Raw genomic sequence first — 15,236 nt, 5'->3', positions numbered from 1 at the left:
ATGGTTGATCCAGTTCACAACTCCATCAGCAATTCATTAATGTCCCTACTTTTCCTCATCCTCTCCAGCATTTGTCATTTCTGATAATTAATTATTAATTAATTGTTTTAATTGTTTTAATTTGACTTTCTCTAATCATAGTGATTTAGATATGACTATAGATAGCTTTGATTTCTTCTGAAAACTTCCTGATCATATCCTTTGACCATTTATCAATTGGGGAATGACTAGTATTCTTAGAAATTTGACTCAGTTCTCTATATATTTTAGAAACGAGGTCTTTATTAGAAGTACTGGTTGTAAAAATTGTTTCCCAGCTTTTTGCTTCTAATCTTGGTTACATGGTTATTAGTTTTTATATAACTTTAATCCATCAACTAAAAGTTTTAGGTTACAACACATTGTTACAAGTAAACCCTTAATTGTGAAGATGTGACATTGAGAACTTGTAAGAGGTGTTGAAAAGATGTATTTTACATTTTAGGCACAATTTAACCAGAAACAGCTTTTATTTATCATTATTCTAAATCCAAGCATTCCTAATTTAGGCAACAAAATGTCTTAAGCTGGCAGAGACTACTCATAGCCTACAATGTGTCTTTCTAATCCAAGACATTTTGAGGACACATTTATAGGAATGTTGAACAAGGAGAATTATTCCTTGTCTTTATCTGTTCGCAAGGGAGTCCTTCTTGTATTTGATCTAGAGAGAGGGGAGCAAGACTTAGTTTCAGAACTGATCTTTAAGGAAAGACTGATGGTTCCAAAGGCTTTCTTGGTATTCCTTAATATTTCTTAGTATTTCTAAAAGAGAGCAAGGAGATTTTTTTTTTTTACTTCTACAAAGAGAATTAGATAAAGTGATGAGTTTGGAGTGGATAGAGTGCTGGGTCTGAAGTGAGGAAAACTCAACTTCATGAGTTCAAATCAGACCTCAGACACTTACTACTAGCTTTGTGACCCTGAGTAAGTCCCTTAACCCTGTTTGCCTCAGTTCCTCATCTGTGAAATGAGCTGGAGAAGAAAATGGCAAAGAACTCCAGTATCTCTGCTGAGAAACACCAAATGGGGTCATGAAGATTAGGACACAGCTGAAAAACGACATAACAACAAGCCTCAAATAAATTCTAATATTTTGAGTAGCCAGTGGTTGAGGGCTACTTAGAGTTAGTGTAACACTGATGAGTGTTAGGCCTCATAGGGCTAACCAGTACTTAATCCTTTCTGCTTCTTTCTTCTGCTGTTTGGAGGCTGAGCTGAATCCTTCCCATGTCCTTCCTGTTTCTTCTTTGATAGGTGGTTTAAAATATGTTCTTTTCTCTGCTCATCACTTTCTACTCCTTGTCCTCTTTCTGTCAGAAAATTTATCAGTGACATCCTGTTTCAACAACTAAACTTGCTTTGTAGCCTAGAAGCTATGTAGGAGCTTATTAGGTCCATGAGGTTCTTCCCTTCCCTCCAAGTTCTGTTTTATTGAATTTATGTTAGACAAAAAGTAATACAATCACAATAGTTCAGAGACCCCACTTAGTAAAATTCCTAATATTAAGGCAGAGGTTTGGCTCTCTTCACTAATTTAAATTCGTATTTATCTTTAGCTAACCCCTGGTTTCTTTATATATGAGGTAAAAATCAGAATATGGGAAATGTTTAGGTAAAAGAAATGAACAGAATATATTACAGTGTCTGTAATTGTACACATAGGGAAGGAAAGTTGGGGAAAGAGTAGACCTTTATATGGAATTTCCTCAGTCCTTAAAGAAAACTGAGTTACCAATTTAAAAACTTTCAAAAAATTTCAGCACAAGTTTTATGGCACAGTGTACCTTGAAGGGGACTGATACCTCTCCTAGATAGCTTTTCTTTTCTGTGTAGTTTAGCCCAACCTTTCATTTTCTTGCCTTTTCTTTTTGCATGTTGCGTCTGTGCCACCAGTTCTTTCTGGTTTAGCTTGTGAAGTTCTGGGTGAGACTGTGTGTGTTTGTGTATGTCCCTTTCAGAACTCCTGGGCATGACTCAAATCTACCTTCTAGCACAAATATTGAGATAGCCCCAGGGCTGTGAAGGGAATGTTTGTCCTTCTAAACTCTAGGATACCAGTTAGCTTTCAAATCCCTCAATACATTAGGAAAGTGCTACTGAAAATTAGTGAACTAATTCTTTGGTAATGGTACAACTGCTAGCAGTCAGAATTCTGCTAGTATAAAATACTGTCAGATATATTTTAGAAATACAGCTATTAGAAAAAATCTTAACTTTACAGTTAAAAAAACTTATACATATAGATACTAGTGATAGCTTGTCATTAATACTATAGTTTCTCCCTTTCCTGAGGGTTGTGTTTAGGATTTTTTACAGTATATGTATACATGTGAGTATATATGTATATATGTATGCATATATATGTATATACTACCCCTTAGCTCAACTTTTCTCACTTTGCATTATTTTGTTTAGACTTTCCTCTATTTCTCTATATTCTTTATATGATTCTTTATGGTAATAAGACCAGGGTCTATTTAGCTATTTACTAGCCTAAGTTTCCTGATTCCCCATGCTATTTCCACTATATCTTATGCTGTTGGAGAAAATAGAAGACTGTTAAATATTCTACCTAACACTGAATATTTAACAGCTAATATTTTAAACTCTTTTCAAAAAGTAAATTTTGATATCTTTTTTAAAAAAGATAAAACTACTTTGTATTTAACTGCTTTGTGTTTATTCTTTTATGTTTCTATATGAACTTGTATCCCCCTTTAGAATGTAAGCTTTCTGCAAAGAGGGTTTATTTTATTAATAGTGACTATATTTTAATGAAATTCTTCAAATAAAAGTTGGCTATCTCACTTTCTTATAGGTATCCTCATGGGAGCATTTATAAAAATCATAGAATCTCAGAAGCTGGCAAATTGGAAGGTAATGTTTATAGTTATTTTTAATAGTTTGAATCACTTTATTTGTTGCTCTTATTTTGTTTTTAAAGGTAATACTGGTGAAAATTGTATTCTGGTGATTATTATTCTTTTACTACTATACTCTGCTAATCAAAATATTTAGAATATTCTGTTGATTTTGGTTATATGCCATTAAGCTTCATTTTTATATTAATATCTTCAGATCTGAGTAGTTTAAAATTGTATTTCCATGTTCACAGCAACAGCCACAGTGTGCGAGGAATTTTTCTGGTAGACTTAGTACTTCATTGCAATGCAAGGGCTTAAAAAGTTCCCAATGGTCTCTTGAGGCAAAATGCCTTCCACATCCAGAGAAAGTACTATGGAATTCAATCGCAGAATGAAGCAGACCATTTTCTTTTGTATTATGTTTTATTGTTTTATGATTTCTCCCATTCATTTTAATTCTTCTATGCAACATGACTAAGGTAAAATGTATTTAATAGGAATGTTTGTGTAAAACCTATATAAAATTGTATGCTGTTTCAGAGAGGGATAGGGGAGGGGGCAGGGAAGAAGGGGGGAAAAATCTCATTGGAAGTGATTGTAGAACACTGGAAACAAATAAAATAATTTTTAAAAAATTTTTATTTCCAGTGCTGCCTCAAGTAAACGAATATTAGATGAGTAACACTAGGTTTAAAAAACCTCTTTAATGTGAACTTATTCAAAATGTACCTTATGCATATTCAGCTATCAACTTCATATATACCTCTAAGTTCATAGCTTAAAGCTGGAGGGGACTTAGCTATCAAAGTTCTACTTTTTCATACACATGTGTGCATTCTTACATACTTGTTCATTCACCAAATATTTAAAAGTACATAGGATATTTATGACATTGTGCTAGGAATTAGGGGAGAGAAATAAGACTTGCTCTGCACTTTCAAGGAGCTCACAATCTAGGAGAAAGTGTATACACATAATCTTGTAATAGCAGTATTTGAAAATAATCTAGGGTTTTTTTTGTTTGTTTGTTTTCACCAGACCTGTGATTTCATCTGCATGGAGAGTTCTTGATTAGGATCTTCCTGTACCCATGAAACTAGTGTTCTGAATCTGAGAGTCTTAGAAAGTTTTGTTTTATGACCTACATTATAGGAATGGCTAGGGTTATAGGAAGGACTGACAAGAATATATTTATCTAGTCTTGTAATCTAATCTAGAGAGTCAAAAGGTATGCATAGTTTTATAGCCTTTTGAGCATAGTTCCAAATTGCTTTCCAGAATGGTTGGGTCAGGGATATGAAACTCTCAGGAATGAAATTCTGAAGATTCAAAGAGAAATAATTCTGATGAAGAAAAGGGGGAAATCCCTGAAGAGGCTTAAATGGATACACAGGAAACTTACAATTTAGATTTTTAAAAGATTTGAAGGTGACAGCACATAGTTGTTAAATCATTTAAGTTGTGTCTGACTCTTTGTGACCTCTTTGGGTTTTTTCTTGGCAAAGATTCTGGTGTAGTTTACCATTTCCTTCTTTAGCTTATTTTACAGATGAAGAAACTGAGACAAACAGGTTAAGTGACTTGACAAGGGTCACACAGATAGTGTCTGAAGCTTGATTTGAACTCAGGTTTCTGAACTTCAGACCCAGCATTCTCTTCACTGTGCTACCTAACTGCTCTCAGAGGGCAAGTAAGAAGATACATATAGTAAAGAGATCATAGTTCTTGTTGTTGCATGTATAACCAATGATTCATAAATTACAATTGTTCAGTTCTTAATTTTGCATCTGTTTTCTCAACAAGAACTATGATCTTTGGAGTTAAAAAGGTAGAACAAAATTGGGCAATAGAAATTGATACCCAAGATAATTAAGGAGATTGTAGGAGAGTAAAGCACCTAATTGTCCTTAATAAGTTCAAGTCAGTAACCTAGATTAACTGTATCTCAGGCTACAAAAGAATTGACTGATTACTAAACCACTCTTTGTGAGCTTTAAGAAATTGAAAAAAAAGAAGTGCTTCTCATTTCTCACCTGGATACACTATTTTGGGACTTCTTAGACTGGCTTCTACACCAGGGCCCCATATTGGGTACCTTTTCAGCTTTTTGTGTTTTGTTTTCCCCCATTTTATTGGTTAATGGGGCATGCCTGAGGCCTTATAATTCCTAAAACTACTGAGCCTACTTCTCCCATCCTCTCCTGACCCATTTTTGGAAAACTGGGGTAGCCCTGTGCCTATTCCACAGACAACCTTGTGATTAAGAACCTGCCTCCTAAACCTGCTTGAACTCTGAACCACATCAGCCTTGAGGTACAAGATGAAGGAAAACGAGTTAGCTCTCCTAGAATGTGAAATCCTGAGAGAAAGGAAAAACCTAGATAGAACTGGACCAGATGACTTCAGAGGTTCCTTCCAGTCCTACATCTATGTTTGAGTCTGTGATTCTTAATACCATGTTGATTATAGCCATGTAGTGATGTAGAAGAGGAAATGAGCAACCAACAGTAACTGAATCCCGCAGCAGTGTCATGAATAATCACTCTCATACCTTGAAAGTAATAGATCTTGTCCAGTCTTGGTGCCCTTAAAGAAGAGAAAACAGACAGTAAGGTCTAGAAGGTGGGCCTAGCAGTGCTGGGTCTTCAGAACAGAAAGGGTTGGTGGTAAGAAGCAATGTTTAAGCAGGGGCATCATACAAAAAGAAATTCATTAGTGTGATTGATAGAGACAAATGCTGAGTGAGGAGTAGCAATGAGTCCACATTGATTGATCTGTTGATACTTTGTGAGTTCCTCCCAGAACCTTGAGGAAGGGCTCAGAAGTTACCCTTCATTCTCTGGATTTTGCTATTATGACCTCACGCAAGTATGCTTCCTTCATCCCTTTCTAGCACTCTTTTATCTGTTGTCTTAACTCGTTAAAAAGTAAGCTGCTTGAAGGCAGAGATTATTTTTTCCCCTGTATTTGTATCCACAGTGCTTAGCATCATATATGGCATATAGTAGGTATTTACTAACTGTTGAATCATTGACTCATTAAAAGAAAGAGCCACTTCATCAGATAAATATATCATACTGTGTCAAAACCCTTGAGGATGATTAAAGTAATGCAACAGATTCTACACAGCCCCTTGAAGTAAAAAGAGAATGATTCTAAGAACTTTCAGAATGGTTTAGAAGAGAAATTATAAATTAGTGAAAATATCCAAGAAATAGACACATATCAGTACTCTTAAGGAAAAAAATAGCAAAATGAAACAGAAAATACAGAGTATAGAACTGAAAACAAAAGATAGAGATACTCTACTAAGGAGTAGATTCTCTGAAAAGTGGTTGGCAGAATTATAATGCAAAAATGTGGAAGGAAAAATGATAAAACTACAATAATCAGATTTAAAAGATGCATGAAAATTCTACCCCTCAGTTATTTTTTTATTTAAAGATAAGATGTGAAATGATGATTTCAGATTATTCTCTTTCAGGAAAACAACAGGAAACAAAAACCTAAATAACATACTTTAAGAAGTCTCACAGAAGAATCGCTTAGAAATACTATAAATAGACAGCTGTTCAAATTATGAGAAGCTATAAAACACTAGCAGAAAGAAACTTCTAGTTTTACTTACCAAGAATTATCTTAGTCAAGTGTTGGGGCTACAACATCAGAGAACAAATTTTAGAACATACGGAGAACAAAGGAAAATAAAACTTTCAGATTTCAAAGAGAACTAATTAGAATAGCATAGAATTACTCCACACTTAGACTGAATCAAAGGAGTAATTGGAATGCAGTATTCCAAAGAGCAAAGAAAATTTTTTGGTAGCCAAATAACACTGAAAAGCTTAACCTATATGTCATGGAAAATAAATGGCCATTCATTACAAAAGAATTCAGATCATTTCTTCAAAAGAAGCAAATGGGTGAGCAGGATATTCAACATGCAAACTAACTAAGTAGCAGAAAATTAAATACTTCCAGATAATAATGAAAGAAAATTTTTAAAATTGTGTTCGTTCCTGATCTCCTTTTGTTAGGTTATTCTCTCTTTGAAGGGGGCTAATGCAGGGGTTGGCAAACTTTTGCAGTCTGTTTTTGAATGGCCTTGATGTAAGAATGTTTCATTGTTATTGTTTTTACACTTTTAAATAAAGTTCTATCATATTTAAAAATGTAAAAACCATTCCTAGCTAGCAGGTGGCCTCCAATCCCTGGGCTAATATTTCTGTTATTTCATTTGTGTCTGTACTGCCTAGCATGATGCTATGCATAGAATAGGTAATTAATGTTGGTTGAATTGGGGGGAAAAAGATTTTGGAAATAGGATAAGTACTTCATGCCTAGAAAAGGACAAGTGTTCCCATTTTAAAAAAAAAGAGAATTGATTCTGCAAGCTAATATAGAACATATAATTTGTAAACATATAGAAAAAGAAGCACTTGCCCCTCCTCCTAGCTACCCTGTTTCTGTCTGTGGTAACAACAGTTTCCTAAACACCTAGACTCAGAACTTTAGGGCTATCTGACTGTTCCTTCTTTTTCATACTCATCTTCCTTCTTACTTTTCTTATACAGTCAAGTTGTTAATCCTTTCGTTTGTCCCTACACAGTATCTCTTGCACCTATTCTCTTCTCTTGACATGTACCAACACCATCCTAGTTCAGGCTGTTGTCACTTTTGGACTGTACTAGTTTAGTAGTTTAGTAGTGCTTCATTTTGTGCCTCTTAACTGGTTTTTTTTGGAGACAGTCTTCCTATCTTGCCTGTACTTGAAAGTACATTGACAACTCAGGTCCTCATCCTTCTGTTGATTATCATGAAATCTTGATCTGCTCTGTTTCTAATCTGAGCCAGTTTGCCCCTCCTTAGGCAGCCTGGTAGTCCTCTACTCCCAGAGGTACCATTATGCCCCCCATGGACATTTGCCCTTCTTTACTACTGTACTTTATGTAGCTGCTATAATAATCTTCCTAATAGATTTTGCTATGTCACTTCTCTGCTAAAAGAACTTCTTGCCTGAAGGATTAAGTTTGAACTTCTTAGCCTGACATTTAAGGCCTTAAACAATTATATACTATCTTTCAGAACTTATTTTGCATTAATCCCTCATGATGCACAAGGTGGCTGTGGTCTAGCTAACTGCTATTTACTTTGTGAACTACTAGCTAATGTCTGAATTTGAGATGCTGTCTTCCTGTCTCCATGCATTCAAGCAGTGTAACCTCCATATCTGGAATGTACTTTCTACTCGTCTCTCCTTTTCAGAATTCTTCTGTCTTGTAAAGACTCAGCTTATATGTTGTCTTCTACAAAAAATATTCTGTGCTTTTTCCCTTCTGAAATTTTCCTAGAGCACTCCTTTGCTTCTGATATACCTTGTCTTGTATTAGCCTTATCTCTGTACATGTAGTTATCCCCATAGCATAGGGTTTCTAGATAACTTTGAAATGATTAAAATATATTTTTAAAAATATAATTTGATAACTTTATTTCAATACAACTGGTTTTCATTGTAATTCTATGTACTTTATACTGTGCATTTAAAACATTATTCTGAGAAGGGATCCACTGATTTCACCAGACTGCCAAAGAAATCCACCACAGAAAAAAGATTGCAACCTGTGGCATAGTAGAATGTAAATGAACAAACGCAACAGGAAGAGATAGAAAGAGAAATTCCATTTAAAATAACTCCAGGTAGTAAAAAGCACTTGTGTGCCATTTCTAGGTTTAGGGACCCTGAAAGAGCAACATACGGATCCTGCCTGAATGAATTCAACCTAAGCTTCTTTCAGCTAAAGACAAGGTTTGTTAAAACAAATCCATGCCCACCAGCAAGAGATAGAAAAAGAAATCCCATTTAAAGCTAGGGTAGACACTATAAAATATTTGGGAGTTTATCTGCCAAAATAAACCCAGGGACTATATGAACACAACTACAAGACACTTTTCACACAAATAAAGTCAGATCTAAGTAAGTGGAAAAACATCAGTTGCTCGTGGGTAGGCTGAGCCAATATAATAAAAGTGACAATTCTACCTAAATTAATTTATTTGTTTAGTGCCATACCAATTAAACTATCAGATAATTATTTTCTAGAGCTGGAAAAAATAGTATCAGAATTCATCTGGATGAACAAAAGGTCCAGAATATCAAGAGGACTAATGAAAAGAAATGCTAGGAAAGGTGGTCTATCGCTACCTGATCTCAGATTGTATTATAAAGCAGCAATTATCAAAACCACTTGGTACTGGCTAAGAAACAGAAGGATAGACAAATGGAATAGGCTTGGTACTCAAGACACAGCAGACAATGAATATAGCAATCCACTCTTTGATAAACCCAAGGACCCCAGCTTCTGGGATAGGAACTTACTGTTTGACAAAAATTGCTGGGAAAACTGGATAAAAGTGTGGTGGAAATGAGGTATAGACCAATGCCTGACACTGTACATAAGAATAAAATCCAAATGGGTACATGATCTAGATAGAAAGATTGATACTATGGACAAATTGGTGGAGCAAGGAATAGTGTATTTACCAGATTTATGGAGAAGGGAAGAATTTTTGACTAAAAAAGGGATAGAAAGCATTATAAAATGCAAGATGGATAACTTTGATTACATTAAACTGACAAGTTTTTGCAGAACCAAACCCAATGGAACCAGAATTCAGAGGGATGTAGAAAACTGGGAAAGAATTTTTACAGCTAATCTCGGGGATAAAGGCCTCATTTCTAGAATATATAGAGAACTGAGTCAAATGTACAAAAATACAAGTCATTCCCCAATTGATAAATGGTCAAAGGATACAAACAGGCAATTTTCAGATGAAGAAATTAAAGCTATCTATAGTCATATGAAAAAATGCTCTAAATCACTATTGATTAGAGAGATGCAAATCAAAACAACTCTGAGGTACCACATCACACCTGTCAGATTGGCAAACATGACAGAAGAGGAGGATGATAAATGTTGGAGAGGATGTGGGAGAGTTGGAATGCCAATTCATTGCTGGTGGAGCTGTGAACTGATCCAACCATTCTGCAGGGCAGTTTGGAATTATGCCCAAAGGGCTATGAAAATATGCATACCCTTTGACCCAGCAATATTGCTTCTAGGACTATATCCCCAAGAGATTATAAAAATGGGAAGGGTCCCACATGTACAAAAATATTTATAGCTACACTCTTTGTGGTGGCCAAAAACTGGAAATCTAGGGAATGCCTATCAATTGGGGAATGGCTGAATAAATTATGGTATATGAATGTAAGGGATACTATTGTGCTATAAGAAATGATGAATAGGAAGACTTCAGAGAGGCCTGGCAAGACTTATATGATCTGATGCTGAGTGAAAGGAGCAGAACCAGGAGAATTTTGTGCACAGCAACGACCACAGTGTGTGAGTTTTTTCTGGTAGACTTGGAACTTCATTGCAATGCAAGGACTTAAAAAAAATTCCCAGTGGTCTTTTAAGGCAAAATATCTTCCACATCCAGAGAAAGAACTATGGAATTCAGTTGCAGAATGTATCAGATTGTGTGTGTGTGTGTGTGTGTGTGTGTGTGTGTGTGTGTGTGTGTATTGCATTTTGGTTTGTTAGATGATTTCTCCCACTCATTTTAATTCTTCAACACAGCATGACTATAGTGAAAATGTGTTTAATAGGAATGTATGTGTAGAATCTATAGAAAGTTGTATGCCGTCTCGGGGAGGGGGGGCAGGTAGAGGAGAGGGAGGGAAAAATAATAATCTAAGTTATATGGTAGTTATTGTAGAATACTGAAAATAAATAAAATTAACAAAAAAAAAAAAGAAAAATATTTTCAAATTAAAAAAAAAGAAAAGAAAAAAATCCACTATATTGGCCAGACTCTTATTAAATCTGAGCATTTGTCTCACTAAGGTAAGCAGGCCAGATTAAATTTGAGCACTTTCATGGAAACAAGATGGATCTTATAGACAGAAACTGTGAGAGGGATCTAGGAGTGACCAAGTAGTCTGGGGTGACTGAAGAAGGGGTCTTGGAAAGATAACAGAGAAGGACCAGGAATGCCAGGGACCTGGACCACTTGGCCAAGAGAGAATGAGGTCTAGATAGGATCAAGGGTGGGAAGTCTATGATGGGGCCAAGTTCAGATGATGAAAAGCCAATTGACTGGGATGAGTAGATGCCTCAGTCTAATGCCAGATCTAGTGGGAAGATTCAAGGAGAGTTCAAAGGGGTTTTCAGAGCCTGTACCCCCTAACCTTCAGATAGAGAATGACAGATTCAGAATGCAGATCAAAGCATATTTTCTTCTCTTTTAAAATTTCCTTTTTTTTTAAGTTTGGAAATGGCTAGCTCTTGCCTTCTCAGTAGGTAGAGGAGAAAAAAATCTGTAACTGAAATTAAAATTGAATTTAAAAAAGACAGTGAAATTTATTTTAAAAAAAGATTAGAAAGTAATTAACAGAGATTTTAAAAGGAGGAAAAAAAAACAGTTCAGCAAAACTAATATATAAATTAACTGAGTCTCATAGTATAGACAGTGTTCATCACCCATAGCCCTGTACCCCTTGGGCATACAAATACATTTTCCCACTCCTTTGAAGCAAGCTTGGTTTCAGCATTAATTTTTTTTTTTGAAGGCAGAAGAAAAACATTTAATCAGACACCAGAAAGCCAAATCCCAATACCAGAAACCCAAATCCATCATAGTAACCAAGAAGTCAATACACATTAGCATTGCAGGGAACAATGCCATTCCCAAACCTTCCCCCCACCCCACACTGGGGCCTTCCCACAAGCAAACACTCACAATACTAGCTGTGCCTGCCTGTGTCCTTTTTCCCTCTGCTCTAACTGCTCTCACTGCCTTCCTCCCAGCTCTGCTCCACCTTTCCTATTCCACCCATTCAGCAAGCTCCTCCCACTACATGTGACTTTGGCTTTTGTGTTATTTAAGCAGGTCACATGGGCCTATTTTAGTGGGAAAGATCTTCAAATTAAGCAAAAATACATTAACAGTACACTGTGGGTATCTCCCAAGGCTGGGGCCTTCTTCTCTTCTCCCATCTTTGCTTGATAATCTCATCATCTCCTGTGACTCCAATTATCATATCTATACAAATGATTCTCAAATCTGTTTCTCTAGTCCTGATCTTCCTTTGGGGATAGCTAGGTAGGTACAGTTGAAGAGAGAGAGATGGGAGAGATGGTTCAAAATGTGAAAAAATTCATTTAGACCTTTTCTGTAACCATTGGGTGCTTTATTGACGCAAAAGTAGTGGGCCTGAGATTTAGCAAGGAGTTAAACAAAGGCAATGATATAGGAAAAGGACTAGGCTTATATAGGATGATTTTAGGCTTTCCTTGTGGGAGTTGGAAATCTAGGCTAAATCTTGCAAGATAAAGGCACAGGGTGAGGACTATGAATGTCATAAGATAAGGAAATCCCATTCCCCTGGATGATGGGTGGGGGCAGAGAATTTTATGTTGCAAGAGAAGGGGAAGTTGTGCTAAGAGGAGACTTTAGGGCACCAAGGTCTTCACAAAGTCAATCATTATTTTAACTCTTAGGGAACTTTCTATCCACGTCATTTCCCCACTCAACCACTAGGTAGGAGAATTCTTTCAGGGAAAAAGGGCGAAGGTCATTGTCTTCAGTAGCTGCTTCCTGATGAACAGGGGCGAAGAGTCTGCTTCAGGGGCCAGAATAGGTTGGGAGGGAGGTGATCAGCGTGGGGTGCAGAATGCAGTGCCAACTGAGTCAAGGGTGGAGAGAGGCAAGTCACTTAGTGACATCAAGGCAGGTTTAGGCAGTCCTAAAAGTTGCCGTGGATAAGAAGACACAAAGCAAACCAGGAGATTAAACAAGCACAAACCAAATATAAGAGCAAGTGAAATGACCAATAATGGGGTCACAATGAGGGGAAAGAAGGGAGAGAAACCATGACCCCCAGGAGGAGATAGGGGGAGATATCAGGCTGGAGTGGATGTCTTGCATCCAAGAGGCTGCCTGTAATATCCTGCGAGTGCTCAAAGGAAAAATTCCATGTAGGATCTTCAGGGAATATAGGGGGAGAGCTATCGCAAGTAAGCTAGTATCCCCAGCAATCATGTACTCTACCCACCCCAAAGAGTTCCCTATTTAAATTAAGGCATTAGACTTCCAGGCCCAAGGAAGCAGACGTAACCCTTGGTACAGGGTGGGAATCGGGAATCAGTGGGCTAGAAACAAGTGGTTCTAGGTGGGGTCCAGAACACAGCATAGCTAGAAAGCACACAGGCAAATCCCCAAGGTGAGGGGCTTCAAGGTATACTCTTTCCTGGCTAGTCAAGCCCTATATCTTGTCTGCTGCTTGCTTCTCTGTCTGCCTCACCATCCACTCAAATGCTTTCAGGAGAGGGACAAAGGCACTGTCCCTGCCTGAGTAGGGGTGGGGAGGAGAGTAAAATGAGGCTGAAGCAGAGTCCAGGGGATAAGGAGAGTGTAGAACAGGTATCCTTGTTGCATGTGGACAGCATAGTCTAGGAGACACAAATATCTTGTCCCAGTGGCTAGGAGAAGATCATCAGAATTCAATTAATATCTGGACTCCCACGTTTCAGCATCATTATGTTAAAAAGAGAGAGATGGGAGAGCTGGTTCAAAATATTTTGTTGTTTCTTGAGGATTTTTTTTGTTCTTTTCATTTATATTGTTGTTTTATTGTGGTTTTTCTGGTTCTCTTTATTTAATTCTTCAGCTCACATAAGTCTTTTCATGCTTCTCTGAATTTTCACCTTCATTATTTATGGCCCAGTAAATATTCCAATGTATCCGTGTACCCCAATTTGTTTAACCCTGTTTGATGGGGATCTGCATTATTTTCAGTTCTTTGCTACCACAAACAGTGTTATTATACATATTTTGGTGTATATAGGACCTTTCTTTCTGTCTTTTACCTTCTTCAGGTATATTCCTAACCACTAGTGCCTGTCCAGTGACTGGTATCAAAAAATAAAGATGCTTTAGTTACCTTTTTTTTCGTGAAATCAGGAAAACTTTTATTAGTTTTTACATTCATTCATCCTTAATGAATGGGTAGCTCCTAGGTGAGTGCTACCTAGGTACCTTTTTAGTACATTTCCAAATAGCTTTCCAGAGTGATTGGGTTAATTCACAGTGCCAATGTGCTTCTGTTTCCACAGATGTACCATTGTTGTATGTTTTCATATTTTGCTATGTTTACCAGTTTGTTGGATATATGAGGTAGAACCTCAGAGTTTTTATTTACATTTCTCTTACTATTCGGAATTGTCTTTCATATGGTTGTTAATGGTTTGCAGTTCTTTTGAGAACCATTTGTTTATACTCTTTGACAGCTTATCCATTGGGGAAAGACTCTTGGTTTTAGGTTTTTGTGTTAGTTTCCTATATAACTTGGTTGTAGGTGTGGCTCTAAAGCCCTCTTAGGGCATTGGAAAAAAGAGGCACTCTGAAAGCACTGAACATTTACAAATAAAAAGGTTTACCTTGTCCTAACTGGGCAAAGATATGCCACAAGGATGGAAGACTCTTTGTTTTCCTGGATGTAGCCCTGCTTGTCTCCATGTGGAAATGCATCTGGTGAGGCAATTATTAGGATATAACAACTCTTCTGGTCTCAGGAATCCACCAAGTCTGGGAGGCACTGAGTTTTGCTTGGGCTTTTTATTGACCTTAAGCCAGTCAGAGCAGTAGGGGCCAGTTTGTTTAGTCCCAGTCAAAGGGCATCTACTTTGCTTTTCCTTCTTTGCTCCCACAAGAAGTGTCTGTTTACTAAAATATGAAAAATATACTACAATTTTTTGACTCCCAGATATGTAAACCCATTATTTCTTTTTCTAGTCTTAGGACAAAACATAATCTTAAAAGTGTTTTAAATTGTTTTTTCTTTCTTCTTGAAGTATCACTTTAAGATGAGAGGCAAATTCTAATATTTTTCACTGCTGAGCATTTTATTTCTTAAGTACATTTGCATTGATAAAAGTTTGTTGATTTCAATTAAAAAAGAATGATTTTGGCATGTCATACATAGGTTTATTTGTTCATGTTAATTTTTCTTTTCTTTATTTGTAAATGTTTTTCAATTTTAAACTTAAATACAAAATGAGAAAAGGGGAAAAATAACTGCCATGTATACAGCAGACCATAAGAGAGGATTCAGTATAAAATAATAAGTTTCCATTTCAAGAAAACCTATATAATAAGTACTACACATTGTTCTCAAAGCTACCTAACTTTTCTTTGTTTCTTGTTGTTTTACTTTTGTTCTCTACTGTGCACTTTTTACTTTATTTTTTTCCCCATTCATCCCCCCAT

At 36.5% G+C, this 15,236-nt stretch overlaps 1 protein-coding gene across 2 annotated transcripts in view; it reads left to right on the top strand.

The window, feature by feature from the left end:
- The window catches only part of SLC9A8 (solute carrier family 9 member A8), a 124,374-nt gene that overhangs the window by 21,913 nt on the left and 87,225 nt on the right, over positions 1–15,236 (top strand). For both annotated transcript variants that reach the window (XR_011972352.1, XM_072633580.1), the window contains exon 4: positions 2,861–2,919. Coding sequence is in view for 1 of the 2 variants with exons in the window: in XM_072633580.1 (XP_072489681.1) it covers positions 2,861–2,919 (59 nt within the window). In the remaining variant the exon portion in view is untranslated. The remainder of the gene's footprint in view (positions 1–2,860; positions 2,920–15,236) is intronic.

The sequence above is a fragment of the Notamacropus eugenii genome, chromosome 1 (genome assembly GCF_028372415.1).
Source record: "Notamacropus eugenii isolate mMacEug1 chromosome 1, mMacEug1.pri_v2, whole genome shotgun sequence".
Classification (NCBI taxonomy): Eukaryota; Metazoa; Chordata; class Mammalia; order Diprotodontia; family Macropodidae; genus Notamacropus; species Notamacropus eugenii.
This window is presented reverse-complemented; position numbering and strand designations above follow the sequence as displayed.